The 18,829-nt window shown below is 40.6% G+C and overlaps 3 protein-coding genes and 2 long non-coding RNA genes across 6 annotated transcripts in view; 3 read left to right on the top strand and 2 right to left on the bottom strand.

The window, feature by feature from the left end:
• LOC109511941 (uncharacterized) overlaps nucleotides 1-674 on the bottom strand; it is an 8,239-nt gene extending 7,565 nt beyond the window's left edge. Inside the window, exon 1 of the long non-coding RNA XR_002167426.1 lies at nucleotides 590-674. This is a non-coding gene — a long non-coding RNA (uncharacterized LOC109511941). The remainder of the gene's footprint in view (nucleotides 1-589) is intronic.
• The window catches only part of vgll1 (vestigial like family member 1), a 6,288-nt gene extending 2,505 nt beyond the window's left edge, over nucleotides 1-3,783 (top strand). The window contains exons 2-3 of the mRNA XM_019863339.1: nucleotides 628-830; nucleotides 1,753-3,783. Coding sequence (XP_019718898.1) covers nucleotides 641-830; nucleotides 1,753-2,168 — 606 coding nt within the window. The 5' untranslated portion in view covers nucleotides 628-640 and the 3' untranslated portion in view covers nucleotides 2,169-3,783. The remainder of the gene's footprint in view (nucleotides 1-627; nucleotides 831-1,752) is intronic.
• A 1,959-nt stretch (nucleotides 3,784-5,742) lies between these two features.
• Nucleotides 5,743-11,295, top strand: tmtops3a (teleost multiple tissue opsin 3a). Its single transcript, XM_019863327.1, has 4 exons — nucleotides 5,743-6,217; nucleotides 6,844-7,172; nucleotides 10,573-10,806; nucleotides 10,953-11,295. Exons 1-4 carry the CDS (start codon nucleotides 5,836-5,838, stop codon nucleotides 11,169-11,171), a joined length of 1,164 nt encoding a protein of 387 aa, XP_019718886.1. The 5' UTR covers nucleotides 5,743-5,835; the 3' UTR covers nucleotides 11,172-11,295.
• Nucleotides 11,296-13,123: 1,828 nt separating this feature from the next.
• Nucleotides 13,124-13,577, bottom strand: LOC109511942 (uncharacterized). The gene is made up of 2 exons (XR_002167428.1): nucleotides 13,503-13,577; nucleotides 13,124-13,339 (listed from the first exon to the last, which is right to left on the bottom strand). It is a non-coding gene; the product is annotated as an uncharacterized LOC109511942 (long non-coding RNA).
• Nucleotides 13,346-16,349, top strand: cd40lg (CD40 ligand). 2 transcript variants are annotated; one of them, XM_019863335.1, is made up of 4 exons: nucleotides 13,346-13,685; nucleotides 14,619-14,643; nucleotides 15,100-15,183; nucleotides 15,855-16,349. In XM_019863335.1, exons 1-4 carry the CDS (start codon nucleotides 13,488-13,490, stop codon nucleotides 16,226-16,228), a joined length of 681 nt encoding a protein of 226 aa, XP_019718894.1. In that variant the 5' UTR covers nucleotides 13,346-13,487; the 3' UTR covers nucleotides 16,229-16,349. The 2 variants fall into 2 exon arrangements, with proteins under 2 accessions (XP_019718894.1, XP_019718893.1); XM_019863334.1 differs by having other exon boundaries at nucleotides 15,852-16,349.
• The last annotated feature ends 2,480 nt before the right edge of the window (nucleotides 16,350-18,829 follow it).

Raw genomic sequence — 18,829 nt, 5'->3', positions numbered from 1 at the left:
CAACGGCGACTAAAACAAAATTACGAAGTAGACTGGACATAAACCACACACTTGAGGTGTCATTGTCTCCTATTACCCCGAGATGGGACTGTCTGATTGCAGAAAATCAAGCTCGGGGCTGTGGTGAGTTGTCATTTTCATGCACTTTGCGTTGTATCGTATTTTTAAGGCATTAAACATTACCAGAGCGATAAGAGTGTTGCGACCAGATTAGACGCTCCTTGTGTTTATTTTTATATTTCGAAAACACCACCGTTTTCATGCAGCTCATACCATATTATTTTGTTGTATTAATCCGCCACACCTTAAATGCCGGTCCCTGAAAATATTGTCTGACTTAAACCGGTCCGTGGGGCAAAAAAGGTTGGGGACCCCTGATCTAACTCATGCCCACTGACGTGTATTGCCAGGCACAATAACGAAATGCTTTTCCATTACATGGCAGAAAGCACGTCATTTACAGTGTGTATCCACTTTTTGAATTGTTGTTTGGTGGTTTGCCGCAGGATATTTGGAATGTAAAATATGTGCCACGGCTCAAGATTGGGAAGGAGGACCATAAAATATAAAAAATAATAATAAAGTTGACCTGCACATGCGTATTTCCTTGTCCTCTGCGGTTTTCAGTGCCGGCTGACCCATGGAGGATGGCATGAACAGTCCGGTGGCCGTCAAGGTGGAGGGCCACTCCCGTAGCGTGATCCTCAGGTATTTTCGGGGCGACATCGGCAGCATGGTGGACGCTCACTTCAGCCGTGCTCTCAGCAAAGACGGCAAGGACAACATGCCGGTTGCCAAGGCCAAGAAAATGCGTAAAAACATCAAGTTAGGTAAGACAGGCAAGGTCGTCCAAATTCACTCACAAATTGACGTCTGGGCTTTTTTGCTACAGTATTCTATTCGGTCTTTGATGTTGTTGTACACCGGTTAATTGCAACTTTTGCCATCCAGCGGGAGAACAGACAATTGTTCTGCCTGTCACTACACATTGCTGGTATAGATAGATGAACATAGAGACAAACTATTTGTAGGATATAAATGCAGTGAATAATGGCCGTCAATATATTCAGCTGTTTGCTTATTGTTGCGCTCCTTCTATAACACACAAATACACCACAAGGGGTGCCAAAGCCCTGGCTAATAGGAAAGTAGTAATTGCTATTGGGCGCCCAACCAAAAAGGTTGATGATTGCCTATAGATGTCACAAAATGGCGGCAAATCACTACTTTTGTCAAAATGAAGTACCTCTCATTCCAGCGTAATTCCTTGGCACCAATATGCCAAGAGATAGCACCAAAGCACTACCTATGGCTAAATGAAGCTCCTGAACTTAATTTAACATATCATTGGAACCAAGATGCCACAAGTTTGCACCATAGTACTACTTTTGTCTAAATTAAGGCTCTAAAACTCAGTTTGACATATTTTGTTGGTACCAATTTGTCACCAGATGGCGGTAAAATACTACCTTTGCATAAATGAAGCACCTCATATCACCTCAACACCATTTATTTGCATTTATAAATATTAATGGCCGGTGATTTGTTTTTTTGTTTTTGCAATTCTTGCCGGGGGCTCAAACGGAGCCGCCTCCCCCACGCCCACGCAAATAATGGGCTTTTACTGGAATAATCTTCTGACCTGTTTGGTGAAATTTCGCGTGTCACATTCCACTGTAGTTCTCAATCAGAGACATCGGTGACTGACAGGTAGCATCCTGATGTTCATTTTAACTGCTTGTTCTCCATCAGAGGACAGCAGCAACGGCCACACCAACTTGGTCGAGCCTGCGCCCGTGACGGGCCGCCACTTGGCTTTCGGCCCCGCCGACGACCACGCCGGGCCCTGGCACTCATTCATCGGCAGGACAGGGGAGACGTCGGGCTTGCCATCCGCCGCGTATTCCGTGGAAGACCTGAGCTTGACCGGGCAACAGTACGCCTCGTCGCTGCTCAACCTCCTGCACGGCGACCGCGCCGAGATGGCGCCCGGCGTGGCCTCTGGCTCCAAGACCGAACATCTGGCCAATTGGATGGTGCCCCAAGGATTTAGAGACTCTGTGGAGCCCGCTGGAGGCTTTGAGCCTGGTAAGCCTTCGTATGCAATACAGCATCTGCAGTCAGGCTTCCTGGGAGGCTATCAAACCTTCCAAAATGGACATAATTAGAAGCATCATCCAAATAAACGTGTCATTGTTGTCCCTGCTCAAAAATGATTGTTGCGTTGTTTTTGAACTTGGGTTCCCGGTGATCCGTAAACTGTAGCTTGAGGGTGAGCAATATAATTTGCAATTAATTCTTGTGTTGTGTCATTATAAATAAGTGCATAACTAGAGCCAATAAAAGAAACATAATAAATAAATTAGTCTTCCCTATTTTAATTTGGACTAATTAAAAATATCTGATATGATTGATGCGTTATCATATAAATGTGACATCCCCAAGCTAATACTTTTTGGGGGGAATAAAAGACCTGTTTTTTTTTGTTGGGTTTTTTTTTTCAAAAATATAGTCCTATTTGTGAGAAAATAAATGCATTTTGTCCAGAATAAAAGGCATAATATTGTCATATTTTTTAAATTCACTGGCTAAAATGTGCCTTTCTTACTTGCTAAACATTGACTTTTATATATTAATATTTTGAATTTATCTGGAAAGTTTTTCTCCTGGCAAATACATCTTTGTTTTTGTAAAGACTACACATTTTTTCTTGGGAAAAAAAAGAAAACAACTTGATGCTCTTAAGATTACAAAGTGTTTTTCTCCCCCAAAAATGAAAAGATTTTGTTATCATGACTGTAGGGCTTTTTTTTTTCCTCTCGAAAAATAGGCAGAATTTTCATTCCGGTGGCATGGTAGTTATGTTTAATTGGTGTTGGGTATATGAGGGGGTCCATGGAAAAAAAAACTCTCACCTGGACACAAAAAGTTGAAAAATCCATTGTAAATTCCCACGACAGTATGGAGTCAATTGTGGTATGACCAGAATTGGCTCCACACTGATTTTCTAACCGCCGATGTCGCAATAAACATTCGGCAGAGTTCAGACAACACAATGCCACTTTTTGCCCCATCTTGAATCCCTTGAAAAAAACCAACGTGGCTTATTTGCGGATTTTCCCCATCCCTGAAGAGTTACATTCTCGTCTATTTTTAACTCTTGAGTCATGTTTACTGTTCATGAGTTTTTTTTCCTTGAGCTCCATGTTAAAGTGTTAACTATTCGTGTTTGTAATTCAAATGGGATCGCCACGCCAGGAACGTGACATCACATTTTTCTTGTGAAAATCGCAGTATTTTCGCTACGGTCTTACTTTGTGCTGTTTCCTCGTGTTTGTTCCCCACCTACAGACAAGTATGCAGTTTTGGTATTGTTTCAGTGTTGTGTGTTCGAACCCCCTCCTTGTACATGTGGTGTCATTGGGCAGATCCAGAACAGCCCATTCAAATGAGAAGCAAAGTGTTTTTGCTTCAAGCTGTTTATTTGTCATTCACCTTCAAAGTACTTTGATTGCTTCGTGTAAACATATAATGGGAAACTTTGCTCATGAAGCAAGTGTCTGGCGAGCAAGTTATTATTATTATCATGGTACATTCAACGAACAAATGTCCGTATTTATAACAGAGAGCAGGTTCGTGTCTAAATGAGTGTTTTTAGAAGTAGCAGTAAGAAATTCCCATGTACAAAAACATAGTTACTTTATGTGTGGGTTTTGTCTGTATTCTGCGTCAAGTTTTGTGAATAAAAGACTCCATGTGAAGGAATGCTAAATGCAAACCAAAGCCACTGGTGTTAGAAGATTATTTCTTGAAGTCAACTTTGTTGTCTAGTGTGCGTCAACGTTCGCACAACACAATGAAAGACTTACGCGACATGAGTGCCCTGTCCTGGCTGGTCCTCCAATATTTTAATCCAGTAAATTCGGCTGGTAGGTCTCAAACTGGGGTGCCCCGACCATTTGGGCGTCTGCAAAATAAAATAAACCAATCACTCATTCCTTCATCAGCTCAATCAAGTTTATGATATGTTCATGACATTATCACCGAAATATGACATCACTATATAGCTGTAAGTCAATTTTAAGAACAAGAGGCTTATTGTTACCAGAATTAAGTCCCATTTTATTTCAGGAATTCTAGAGTCCTCTTTTTAAAGTAAATATCGGCAGAATGTTAAAATGGTAAAGTTCTATTTCACTTCGGAATCAGACCGTATTCCCTCACTAAACATTTCCTTTCATATCATATGTACACCTTGTCTTAAAACTATGACTTTATTTTAGAATTTAAAATAACAAATATAAAATATATATTTTTAAAATGGAATAAATTGAAAAAAAAAATCTGCAAATAGGTGAATCCATGGATTCCAAACTGAGAATATGCGGGGATCCACTGTATGTCTGTGGTACAGTATACATTGGAAACCCAACTTCTTGCTTTTTTTCTTTGGAGGGGGTGTGTGTGTGGGGGCGTGGGGGGAAGATTGACAGCCTTTTTTTTTTACAGCCACTTACACACTTTTAGAGTGTGATTCAATAATTTGTCGAGTTGAATGCAAACCAGCTGCTGCTGAATGGAAACCGAAAGGTCCATCATCATGCTTCACTGAATGCCCACGATTTTTGTCATTTTCAGCAAAGTGTCTGTTGGAGATGAGCTTCAAATTGGGCCATTATTTTGACACTTTTTAGGATCGTCTTCCAACCTATTCTATGCTTGACTGAAGGCAAAGAGGAAGCTCATCATAACAGTGGATTCTATCTATCTATCTGTCTGTCGGTCTGGCTGGCTAGCGAGCTATCTAGCGAGCTATGGAGCAAGGCAATACTGTAAAAGCAGTCATGTTATTTATTCACATTTCCACTGCCACTGACTATTCTGTACGTCTCGAAATTGGATGATTATTGCCATTGACATTCCCCAATGCCGCACCAATGTCAGGAGGGAGGCTGACTAGCTGAGTGGGTCAAGTCAGCAAATATGCAGAGGAAAATACCCATCTCTTCTCTCAACATTAATCTCCTCGGTACATCCTCAGCATCATCATCTGTTTATTTCAGATATTCTGCTGGGATTTTACTTTGACTTTAATAACGCGTCTCTTTGCTTGCTATATTGGTCATGCCTTCCAATAGGTCATTTGTGTTTGTCTTGCACAGTACAGTACGCAGGTGACACTTTCACACACACAAAAATCAAATACATTACTTTTGTTAGTCATAAATGTGAAATGTACAATGTATACACAGTATATATACAGTAATAGAGTATGAGTTATCACATACAGGGTATTGCAAGCACAAACACAATGCAAATAACATCCAAAGCATAAAAAGAAACCAACAGAATAGCTAAAAGTGGATATAATCCAGCCACCCTTTAACCTTAAATCATCTATCTCAAATTGAATTACTTGTCTTAACCTTACGTAAAAGAAGATTTGGGGGGCATGTCAGAGATGTTCGCTCGGACAGTGATGAGGACTTTGGTCACAAGAAAATGCTTACAATGTAACAAATATTATTTATTACATATGACAATTTGAAATTTTGCAAGATTTTAGCAAGCATCAATCATGGAAGTTGACATGTTTGATTTACTTTCGCGGGCCACATAAAATGATGTGGTGAGCCACATCGGGCCCCCGAGCCTTGAGTTTGACACCTGTGGACTATACATGATGCTCACTCACTAAACAATGCGAGAGGCAGCGTGTGTGTCTATACATTACAAGGAGGGACATGACTGAAAGTGACACTCGACTCTTTCACTCTCAAGTGTGTGAGCATTGAGTTGCACAGGACCGACCTGCAGGACCCTTACCCACCCACAATGGTGGTCCACATCCGCGTCTCCGGCAACTTCAGCACCGTGGACAGTAGCCTCCCTACGCCCCCACCGGACGGCACCGCGCGCGGACCCGGCGAACCGGACGCTTCGGGCGGCTTGAGCCGCAGCGGCCACACGGCGGTGGCGGTGTGCCTCGGCGTCATCCTGGTGGCGGGCATTGTCAACAACTCGCTGACGCTGCTGGTGTTCGCTCGGTTCCGGTGCTTGTGGACGCCCATTAACGCGATTCTGCTCAACATCAGCCTGAGCGACGTGCTGGTGTGCGTGTTTGGGACCCCGCTGAGCTTCGCCGCCAGCCTGCGCGGACGCTGGCTCATCGGGGAGTTCGGGTGCAGGTGGTACGGCTTCGCAAACTCTTTCTTTGGTGAGTCAACTTTGTCGGGGCTACTATTTGGGGAATTTCGGATAAAGTTCAAAAGCGAGCAAAGAATGAAATGCAAGCATCCAGCTACCGGGGGAATATTTTCTTCATATTTGCCACTGGTGAGCGGTGACAGCAAGAATCGTTGTGATTCTCCTGTGGCGTTGGCGCGGCTTTTCTCCTTGATGTCAAACCAATAGAAACGTGACCATGTTAAAAGCAGCGTTAACTGACAGGGATGTCAAACTGAAATTCGGCATAAGTTGACAAAGTGGACTGCATGAGTTAGAACGACAGGATGTCCCACCAAAAATGTACTCACTCTTCTTTGACTGGCCATTACTCAAAAGTGTCAAAAGTTATTTTAGCAACATAGCTCGATGCTAACCGCTAACGGGCATCCTACCATTGCTATTTTTATTTAATTACTGCATGTATTTAATGGTGTTTAGTACCTTTTAAAGCCTTAATTTTTGCAAAATCCATTTCATGAGTTTTACTGGTTTTTCATGACCCACACAAACGATGTAGATTAAAATAATAGGGTCATTTTTACAACACATTTCACCACCAATCAGTTCTCTAAAAAACGTCCATGGGCCTGTTATCGGTCTCCCGCTCTTTTCCAGGCATCGTTTCTCTGGTGTCCTTGTCCGTCCTGTCATACGAGCGCTACATCATAGTGCTGCGTTCCTCCCAAGTGGACATGTCAGACTTCCGGAAGGCCTGGTTGTGTATCGGGGGTTGCTGGCTCTATGCCCTCTTCTGGACGTTGCCTCCACTTCTGGGCTGGAGCAGCTATGGGCCCGAGGGTCCCGGGACCACCTGTTCGGTCCAGTGGCACCTGCAGTCACCCAGCAGCATCTCTTACGTGTTGTGCCTCTTCATCTTTTGTCTGCTGCTCCCGCTTCTTCTCATGCTCTACTCTTACGGCCGCATCCTGATCACCATCAGACAGGTGAGGTCAGACACGCTCATTCAAATGCACCGGGTTACTGTTCTTAAGTCAATTTATCCGGTATGTTTATGTTGCTTGAGTATTTTTCTGAGGACTTTTTTTTTGTTCCAAGATAGCAAAATGGGCATCGTAATATAATTGACAGTAACAAATATATATATTTTTTCTCTATCTTTTGTACATGCAAATCTGTACTTTTTTTTACTTCTTTACTGAAGCACATGAGTTTTTTCTGATTTGTAGTATTTCTACTTATAAACTTAATACTTTAATTATTTATCAGATAATATCGTTAATATTAAAATATGTTTTAACTTAATGAAACGTTTTGTGTCTCATGACTTCATATTATTTATCACATTTGTGATGATTATTACCACTATTACTATCCAAGATATTCAATTTTACATACATATTACATAAATTATTTCACTTTTTAAAAATAATTGTTAAAATTATATATAATTATTTCCATTTAATTAAAAGCATTGCCCTGCGATTGGCTGGCAACCGGTTCAGGGTATCCCCTGCCTACTGCCCGAAGACACTCGGGATAGGCTCCAGCACCCCCGCGACCCTAGTGAGGATAAAGTGGTTCGGAAAATGAATGAATGAAAACCATTTTCAATTTCATTATTTCGCTGAATTTAAAAAAATATATACAGAAGGGCCACTGGTTGTTTGCATTTTAATAACCACTCATTACTGTTTGATTAAATTTTTGTTGTCATTATAGTCATTTCAGTATCATTTGAAAGCACTTAAACAACTTAACTTATTCATCTTATTATAAGATGAAAGAGTTAATTTATTTTCCATTTGTACCAATTAGTGAAGTTGTCAAGGAAGGGCATCGATGTAAAACCAGTGCCCCAAAAAAAAAAAAAATCATGTGAGTGACTCACTGCGGTGCCTCCTTCCGGGACAATTCAAAACTTTCAACAACAGCAACAGCAAGAGAAATGCTTTGACTTTAAGTAGAGTATTTTTGCCGCCTTTTTCTCTCACATTTATCTCCCAGTGCTCTGTTGACAATCTTAAAAATAAACCCAACCACGTAACCACCAGGAAGGAGGGCAATTTCTTCCCTGGGGTGTGCGGCTGCATTTTCAAGGTCGACGACCCCCTCTGGTTTGGCGGTGACTCATGCATGACTCCGTGCGTCTTACATAAATCCGGCTATCACACAAATAATTCCTAATGAATACTTGTCAATGGGCGCGCCATCGGTGAATCGCTGCCGAGATATTTTTAGGACGGTTACTACTGGATACCTACCCTTATGTAAGCATCTCTATTTTCAAACCGCGTGCTCACCCGAGGGAGTCTTGAATGAAGAGGGTGGGTGGGGGTCTTTGCAGACTAGATCACTGTACAGCCAGGGGCTCAGTTTCTTTTGCAGCGAGAGCCTTCAGACATCAGCCTCTGGCTTTTCTTTGAAACGCGTCAATCGGACTGTAGATTTTTCCGCTCGGCTCCTTACTCAACGGCATCGGAGCTTGTTGGCTTTTCTTTCTGGCCACAGAACTGGACACCTCATTCAGTACACTTGACATCAAAAATAAGTTTCATGAGTATGATGCCTTTCGGAAATGAACGTATTTCCTCAAATATATGAAAATAGAGCGAGCGAGAGAGAGAGAGAGAGAGAGAGAGAGAGAGAGAGAGAGAGAGAAATGTTATTGAAGAGTTCACTCCTCAACCAATTAAAATGCTGTTGCTAAGCAAAACAGCAGCATCTAAAGAGGCACATAAACAGCAAATTAACCACGCATAGTAAGGCAGTTTTTCACGTAGCAAGAATGTGGAGACAAAAAGATTAGAGTCCTGGAAATCTCTGGCATGCAGTCACTCCAGAAGGTTACTCATTGTGTTCATCGGTTCTTGGAATCTCTCTCTCTCATTTAAATTGTTTTATATATATATAAATATATATATATGTGTGTGTGTGTGTGTGTGTGTCTATATATATATATATATATATATATAGAGAGAGAGAGAGAGAGAGAGAGAGAGAGAGAGAGAGAGAGAGAGAGAGAGAGAGAGAGAGAGAGAGAGAGAGAGAGAGAGAGAGAGAGAGAGAGAGAGAGAGAGAGAGAGAGAGAGAGAGAGAGAGAGAGAGAGAGAGAGAGAGAGAGAGAGAGAGAGAGAGAGAGAGAGAGAGAGAGAGAGAGAGAGAGAGAGAGAGAGAGAGAGAGAGAGAGAGAGAGAGAGAGAGAGAGAGAGAGAGAGAGAGAGAGAGAGAGAGAGAGAGAGAGAGAGAGAGAGAGAGAGAGAGAGAGAGAGAGAGAGAGAGAGAGAGAGAGAGAGAGAGAGAGAGAGAGAGAGACACACACACACACACACACACACAAAATGAAATGAGACAATTGGAAATGAACCAGGAACACAGTTAAGGTGAATTTTATGGGCTACTTGACTCATCTACCACTAGATGGCACAAAAAACCACTTGTTGACGTTCCATTGTTCATGTTGAAGATGGAGGAAAAATGCAATGGCAAAATTCTTCCAAGTTTATGTAGTGTCATTTAAAAAAAGACATTGACAACGCTGTCTCGAAAATTATATTTGAATGCACTCAAATAATAAATGAATGAAGGGCATTAATAGGGTTTTATTGGAAAACGGGTAAAATGTAACCCAAAATGTCCACCCATTTTCCGATCCGCTTATCCACACAAGGGTCGCGGGGCGCGTTGGTGCACCGTTGTATTATAACTTGAAAAGATCGTGACTGTTTTTTTTTTTGTCACGATAGAGCTTTGTGTTGTGGAGTTAGTGGCAAAAGTGGGAGGACTCAAGCATGGAGGCAAGGCAAGAACGATTGATTAGAAAAAGGAAAAACAAGCTATGACAGTATGATCAAGAAAAGAATGATTTAAGTGCAAAAAACATGATACAAAGTAACAGAAAAAAAGTAAACACTGAAGACAACGGGGGGCATGATAACGACTCTGTGACATGACAGCATCAATGAATCACCACCAAGCGAAAGCAGGGAACTACCAACAAATTGATGAGACAACAAGGCACACTTGAACAAGACGCGAGTGGTTGGAGGGAGCTAACTGGTTGACACGAAAGAAACAGAGCTAACAATTACACGTGGGGAAGAAAATCAAACGAGCTGATGAGAAGTGCACTTGGGATCCAGGAAAACAAAAAATCACATAAAAGAAAGCAAAATCGGATGAAAACAACGCAGAACAACATCCAAACTGCGATCATGATCATTTTATCCTTCTTAATTCCGATGGCATTTAAGGGCACACATGCCGATGTTTGATTGACGTTAGGATAATTGAGGAGGTCCTTAGAAAAATATTGGCCCTGCATCCAGAAAGTTTGAGAATATTACTGTATGTATGACTATTGTAAGACAAGTTCTTATTGTACAGATGGGGAAGATCAACCCCCTGACAACGGCACGTCGAGACCATCGCATCCTGAGGATGGTGTTGACGTTGGTGTCGTGCTACCTGCTGTGTTGGATGCCCTATGGCGTGGTAGCGCTCATGACCACGTTCGGCGGCTCGTGGCTGGTCACGCCCTCCTCTAGTGTGGTTCCCTCCGTCCTGGCCAAGTTCAGCACCGTCATCAATCCCGTCATCTACATTTTCTTCAACAACCAAGTGAGAGCCGTCACCATGTTGTGACTGATGACGACATCCACGACAATGCTGGCGATGATGTTACCGATGACAATGGCAATTTTTTTTAAGTCTATTTTGGAGCTAAAATGTGTTTTGATTATCCCTTTATGTCGTATTTGTCCTAGTTTTCCCGATGTCTCCTGGCCTTTGTGAAGTGCAACGCACAGCCGCTGTCTATTCAAGAGGCGCGGCCCAGCTCGAGGTCACAGAGGTTGTGTGACTTGTTCCGCGGCGGGCGGCAACGTCGCTCGCTCAGCGGCGCCACCGACCACAGCGGCTGCCGCCGTGCCCTCGTCGTCCACTACACGCCGCACCGGCTTGTCAATCTCAAGACTGAGAGGTGACCTGTCAGTGTATTGTTTGATGAGTGAATGTACAACACCAGACCTCTACACAAACTATGAAGACAATGACGTGAGATGTTGCAAGTACTCACACTCTGGACTTTAGGAGAAGTACTTTACTTGTATTAAAGGGGAGGGCACTGCCCCCCAGCGGCTGGGTTTTTAGGAGAAGTACTTTACTTGTATTAAAAAAATTAAAAAATAAATAAATAAATAATGTTGGAAGTAGAAGTACTGATTCAACTCCTACTTAAATGTAAATTAGGACAAACTGAATGTCTTTTACCATGTATATATAATACTTGTATTGTCAATGAAAACAATAAAACATCTCTGTACACAAAATACGTTTCTTTCTTTTATTAACTTACATAGTCTTGAACTATGTTTGGTATATAAAGTGGACCCCCGCCATTCGGGGGGTGGGGGTAATAGGGACTGGGCTGGCCCGCAAATAGCAAAAAATCTGCTTAGAAATGACAATCAGAATAAATACATTGAAGAAAAACATGTTTGTTCTCTCATAAGTGTTTCTCCAATAAGTAAATGAATAAATCCTCGCCACCCCACCTGCTGCTCAACGCCTTCCTCACTCACAATCGACAACGGAAGGCTCGAAAGCAGCTCGGCTAAGGGAAGATACATTTTGGGGCTGTTGGCATAGCTAGCTAGCTAACTGCACGGCGCAACTGTCCCAGACAACGGCTGATTCAAATGAAGACGCTCAAGTTCTTATATAGTGGGGAAGTGGCGACTCAAAAAATTGGGAAAACTGAAATAGTGAAAGTCAGTTTCACGCTATATCTCCTCAATTCAGCATGTCATAGTTGTCAGTCTCTTTTCAGCAATTATCTTGGACACTACACAGGAAGTCTGCAGCAAAGATTCAAAACCAGAACCTTGACTGTTTGATAATTGAACACACAACACGAAGTCTTCACACAAGCTATGATTCAAATAACGTGAGAAGAAACACGAGTGGTTTGAAAGCTTCGGATTTCCTGGAGCAGTTAACTTGGTGGTAAAGCATCAGGGGGTCGTGTAGGCCCTTTGCTCCAATTTCAACGTTTCACAAATGCCACACAACGCCGTGTGGGCGCCCCAAAAGCTCTGGTTAATACGCCACAATGGGCTAATGCTGTCGGCTTCAGCTGGCGTATCCTCTACAGCTGAGTCACAGTGACAAGCACCCATGACCCGGTTCTCATGAGAATGGAGTACGCATGGCAAGGCGGAACATCCCAAGTACCCAAAAGTTGAACCATAAGAAATTGATTTAAAATTTTCTGGAAAAATAACATCAAAAGAAAGAAAGAGAGAATAGTGAAAGTCCACCTGTAATCGATGGTGGTAAAGCACTACTTTTGTCTAAATGTGGCTCCTCAACTCACTTAAACATAGTTTCTTGACACCATGACGCCACAAGATGGCGGAAAACCATTATTTTTTGTTGAAATTATGCTACTACATTCACTTCAGTGTAGTTTCTTGGAACAGTGATGCCACAAGATGACGGTAAAGCACTACATTTAGTCTAAATAAAGCTCCTCAATTCGCTGCAATGTAATTCCTTGGCACCAGGATGCCAGAAGATGACGGTAAAGGGAAAGCACTACTTTTTTCTAAATGACATTCTTCAACTCCTATCAACATAATTCAAAGGCACTAAGATTCCACAAAATGGTGACAAAGCACTCTTTCAGTTTTAATGAAGCTCCCCAACTCACCTCAGCATAGTTCCTTGGCACCAAAATGACACATACCACAGCAAAGAATTATGTTTACCTAAATGAAGATCCACAACTCACTTCAACATAATTCATAGGCACCTGGACACCACAAGATGTCAGTAAATCACAATGTTAGCTCTATTGAAGTGCCTCAATTCACTCCAAGATGCCACAAATGCCGTCATAGAAATCATAGGGGCCAAAATGCTTGAGAATCACTGGTCAAAATAAGGTAAGATCAACTTTATTGGTACCCAGAGCGCGATATTCCAAGTGCACCAGCAGCAAATAAAATAAAACAAAAAATTTGCCTCTTTAAAATGATGACATCAGTGGCTGAAATGGAAATAGTCCTGCGGTGCCTCCTTTTTTTTTTTAAGGCCACAATTAGGTTACTCTTATTGTGAGAGGAAGATGTCTTCTGATTTGATTTCTCACCTTGGTTGAGAGGAAATGCAAATGACACCAAACAATTCTGTCGCGACAAAGAAGAAGAGGAGGAGAAGGGAAAATGACGCTGTAGTTACGCTTTACATATCACAGCCTCAAGCACGCGGGATGCCACTTTGCGCTCCGCTCCTTTATAATGATCAACACATACCACAGCAGTGTGGCATCGCTCCCGCCTCCGCTGCCGCCGCGCCAGGCTCAGGTGCTCATCCAGCCTCAGTCCTCGTCTGCAGGCCACAGCAAGACCTTGCTGCGCTTGCTTCTGGGAGTCCTGGTGCTGCATTTTCTGCTCACGGCCGGGGGGTTCACCTTCCTGTACTACACAGGCAGAACGGTAAAAGCCTCATTTAGTTGTTGTCACTTTGTTAGCAAGAGTTTTACTGTATATGGCAAGGATGGACATTTGGTTACTGAACACACTTCAGAGGGACTTTTTAAGTCAATTATAGTGAGGACGTAGCTGTAAACATGTTTTGTTTCATTGCATTCTATTCTAATTTGTTTATTTTTTGGTGAGCTCAGAAATAACGTGAATCTTACAAGTACCAATGGAATTATAGAAATAGAATTACATAAATGTAAACAAATAACACTTCATATGGCTAAATGACTTTCTATATTTAAGTAGTTAAGTACTGAATGTTAATTTTGTTACAGTTGTTTGTATCCAATACATATTTATTTATATAGCGCTTTCACAACTGCTGTAGTATGAAAGCAACTTTAACTACAGGGGACAAATTCCCAGGGTGTTTTTGCATATTTGACCGAAAACGACGATACGGATTCTAGCACAACTGTTTAAATATTTAAATGAAGATAAAATTAATCAAGACACAGTCTACAAATTGTTATGTGATAAAAAAATAAATAAAAATGTTTCAGGAGGTTTCTGAATGACTCTTAAACATCTGGACATGTCTAAATAAATTACTTAAAACGATGTGGTGGATCAGATGTAGCCCCCTGGCTTTGAATGATACCTGTGCTCCATAGGAAATGCATTTATGGTGCTTTGCCGCAAAAATTTATTACATTTCCATCAAAATGGTGTCTTTAAGAGGCAAATGAAATTCACAAATATGTTATACATATTCTTAATAGAACAAAATCCTGCCACAGTATATACTGCTGAAATAAACCTTTTTTGGGGTTGTTTTTCATAACTATTGTTACAGTTCTCGTTTCATAAAAAGTATACAAGAGGTGCGCCTAATATTGCGACCACAAAGTGACCTTTCACTTGTCCTACTTTTCAATCCAACAGGAAAAGCCGCCATCATTACCTGAAGGTATGTTTATCTTTATTTTTTTTTTCTTGTCTAACATGAGCTATGGGTCAGTCTTTCCCAACCTTTCTTTAGCCATGCACATATTTAACAAGAGACCACCAAAAATATACAGTCTCGACTGACTAACAAAATCACGTGTGAAATCTACAAGTGTTTAGTTGAACTAAAAGCACTTACTGTGTTGCGCGAATGGCAACAAATATATACACATTGTGCTTTGTAGTGGGAAAAAATTACTTAATCTGCTTGTCACTATAATTCACTGTCATAGATCGATAAACATGTTCTGTAGTAACTTGATAGTATTTTCAGGACCAATTAAGTGAAATCGAATAATTGGGATGATTTCTCGCGGAACCGTGGTTGGGAATCGTTGAGTTTGAGACATAAAACTGGAGATATAATAAATATGTACGATAAAGTATATGTGTACGATATATTTTGGGTTGGTTCCAGCTACTTTTCAGAAAACTTCCTCCAGAACGTTGGCCCGTATGGTCGTGGCGAAGCAAGCACACTTGTCAGCACAGGAATCAACATGTAAGCATCTTATTATTTTATTTGACCCCTTGTAATGTCTTTGAAATGAATGATTTTTTTTTAACAAGACCAATTTGTCCGAAGCTTTCTAACTGTCTAAGTGCTTGCTAAACATTCTAGCTTAGCAAGTGCTAGCTAAACATGGGCAAATGTGCTATTCATTCCTAGCAATAAAGCTTTGTAACAAGTATGTTATTTTCAGTGCACATATTATGCATCCATTTTTTGAGTAACTTAATTTCACTTACCGCGTGAAAATGGCGCTAACGTGTGTCTCTCTCTCAAACTGGAGGAGTAAAGGTGCGAAGTTGGAGCTCAATTCACGAGATCTCTGCATTTAGCTCTGTTAGTCAACTCCGAGATGGAACACCTACGGTGAACAATTCAATTTGAAAAAAGCTGCTCCACTGAGAGCAAATTAAAATTCGGTGTCTTGCCCAAGGGCAATTCAACAGGAAATAGTCGCAGCAACCCTTCGGGCACTGTGCGACCCGCTCTACCTAATTTATAATGTGATGAAATGTGTGTTTTAATGTGATCTGGTATCACGCTAAAACGTGTTTTTCAACAGTTTGTAAAAAATTGACATACCTTTACTAATGAGTATTTTACGCAGACCCCACTTGGAGAATGACCATTGTAAAGAACCGACTGATGTCTTCCCCCAGCAGGTTACCTCCGGTGGGACATGAAGCACTCAGTCCTAAGCAACATCAATTACTACCGTAACAGCTGGCTCACGGTCCTGGAGTCCGGAGACTACATGGTCTTCTCCAGGGTCACCTTCTCCAAAGCCGATCCAGAGAAGCCGCTGGCCAGTGTGCTCAAGTTGAAGCGTGACGAGTCGGCCGAGGAGAAGGTGGCCATGCAGGCCTACTGCAGCCTCGACCCCTCAGGGTTCGGGTCCAAGTCCCAGCTGTGCTCTGTCTCCCTGGGGGAGGTGATATCGCTGGAGAGGGGGAACCAGCTCAGCTTGTGGGTACAGGACCTGTCACAAGTGGACTACAGCGAGAAGGCCACAGTCTTTGGGATGTACAAGCTTTGACAGTGTGGACGAGAGGATTTTATTTATTCGATTGGACAAACATTTCGGGACAGCATTGACAAGGATTCTTTTTTCATCTTTACAGCAGGGCCGATGGACAAATTTTTGTGCCAAAGCTCATGTTTGAGATATATATATATATATATTTTTTTTATTTTTTTTTTTTTTTGTTAAACAAACATACATCTCTGGGGGAAAAAAGTGAGATCATGCAAAATGATCAGTTTCTCTGGATATGAAGTCTGCATACCACTGTTCAACGGACAGGTTTTTGTGATGAAAAACAAAGAGACTAATCACTCCTAAACTTTTTCCACCATTAATGTGACCTGTAACCTGTTCAACATAGCTGAAAAAAACAACTTGTAATCTTTTTAAGAAATAAAATTTAAAATTAAAATGTGGTTGCAAAAGTGTGCCCACCCTTAGAACTGGGATGTGGGCGATATTATTAACAAAACACAAACTCAAATGGGAGTCAGCACGCACCTGCCATCATTTAAAAAGCCTAAATAAAGTTCAGCCGTTCTTGTCGGATTTCCTGACTTTTAAAAAAAGCTTTACACCAGAATGATGGTTTTGCGCTAACACTTATTGCTATTTGGAACAGTTCATAATTCCCTCTTCATGTTCAAGTAAATAATTATTTTTTTAAAAATCCTAATCAACAGAAAATATGACCAAACCCCAAATAAAGCTTTGTGGTTCATCCAATTATATAATCAAATATTTAACATGAATACAAAACGCCTAAGTGAGTACAACATAAATTTGTTTGTTTTGCAATAAATCAATTATTTTTAAAATGAATACTTAACTGATTTTATATACATTTTTTGTTGTAACATGTCATAAACATGCCTGAGAAGACCATAGTTTGGAATATTTGAATCCTGTTGTAGCAATGCACTTGGTCACATGAATTTGCAGCACTATGAAGCATTCAGAGTCCACATTAAAATTAATGTCCTTTTTTTAACGACTTCATTGAAATACAACTATGACACTGTATAAATAGGGGGTTTATACTTCAACTGCTATTTTTTTTAATCATATGTATTTTATATTTTTGTTGGAGAAGCTCATATTAATTCAATAAAAAAAAAAAAAAAAAAGCGAAGTCTTCAGGGCAGCATGGTGGTCTCGGTTGTCTCCCTCACGGTTTTGAGGTTGTAGGTTTGAATCACGGCTCCTTGTGTCGGGGCTTGTTCTGTATGTTTGTTGGGAGAAAAACCAGGCTCCAACATAACTTTTTGGGTTTTATGGTCTTAAAAGTTTAGCCTTGGTTTCATGAGACTAAAACAAAATACAGTATCTCAGACAGCATTATTTTTTTAGGTGGTAAAAAAAAATAATGAAATAATATCTTGCAAAGGTACACCACTGAAAGCATAAATATATATGGTGGCTAAAAAAAAAAGTTTAACCCAGTTTCATTTTGTGAATTGTGAAATTGTGCATTTGTTGTAACAATGTGGTCATATGTGATCTGTGTGTGTGTGTTTGAATGTCACATACTGACAGGATGCATGCAGGTATACGTGCCATTTGTTCGCAACACTTTCCACCATGTTCTTGACGGACTTCCTGTATAGACTTAGAGGCTGCATGAATATGGAAAACATAAAAAGAGACACACTTTTCATTTGTTAAATGAAACACGGTTAGAATATGACATTTTTAATAAAAGGACAACATACAGAGTGCAAAAAAAATGCAACAATACAATAATAATGATGATTGCATAGAACCTTTAAAAGCAGACTTGACGTGAGATGAAAATTCCCGCTGCAGTGAAGTGCTCAGTGAGGCTGCAGACATTTTTAGCTATTAAAAAAAAAAAAAAGAAAGAAAGAAAATAGACAGGAAGGAGAGTGCCTGTCTGTTGCATTTACATTGTCGCAGTGCTCTTGAGGAAGACAGTTGCTGCCTTGTACCGATTGTATGATTGTTATTATATGATGAAAATTGGGACCCGCGCAACGAAACTGTACACTTTTTTTCGTTAAAACTGCAATTCTCTCTCAATTATTGCTTTTTTCAACTATTTTTATCATATTATGACATTTCATTAAAAAAAAAATTAAAAAAAAAAAAAAGGTTCATCTGGAGGCACTTTTCGGCCTGGCTAATAAACCACAAGGAAGACTTACAATCTGGATGTATAAATAAATAAAGCATTTTTTAAAAATCCAAACAACAGTTAACGCGTAAATTAAAAAAAAAAACAATATATATTTTAGAAATAAGCATTATACTCTTACTCATCTGTTTGTTAAGCATCAGTCTACAAATATCTTACTTATTATTTGTGTGTATTTACAATGTTACACGTGGCTCTTAATAAAAAGCTCCATGAATGTTCAAAATCAAATATTTGTGTAGCTTTTTACGAACCGCATCAAACATTGAGAGGGGGGAACTTTGATATGAATTAAAACTCTAAATATATCATACATAGCTTAATATAGTGATGTCCTGACAGCACGACAAACAAATGATAGCAGAGGGCAGTAAAAGTTGACATGGTAACAGAAGCTTCCGGTTCAGACTTGGGCATAAAAAAAAAAAATAATAATAATAATAATAATAAGCAGAGAC

The sequence above is a fragment of the Hippocampus comes genome, unplaced genomic scaffold (assembly GCF_001891065.2).
Source record: "Hippocampus comes isolate QL1 unplaced genomic scaffold, H_comes_QL1_v1.1 scaffold381, whole genome shotgun sequence".
Lineage (NCBI taxonomy): Eukaryota > Metazoa > Chordata > Actinopteri > Syngnathiformes > Syngnathidae > Hippocampus > Hippocampus comes.
This window is presented reverse-complemented; position numbering and strand designations above follow the sequence as displayed.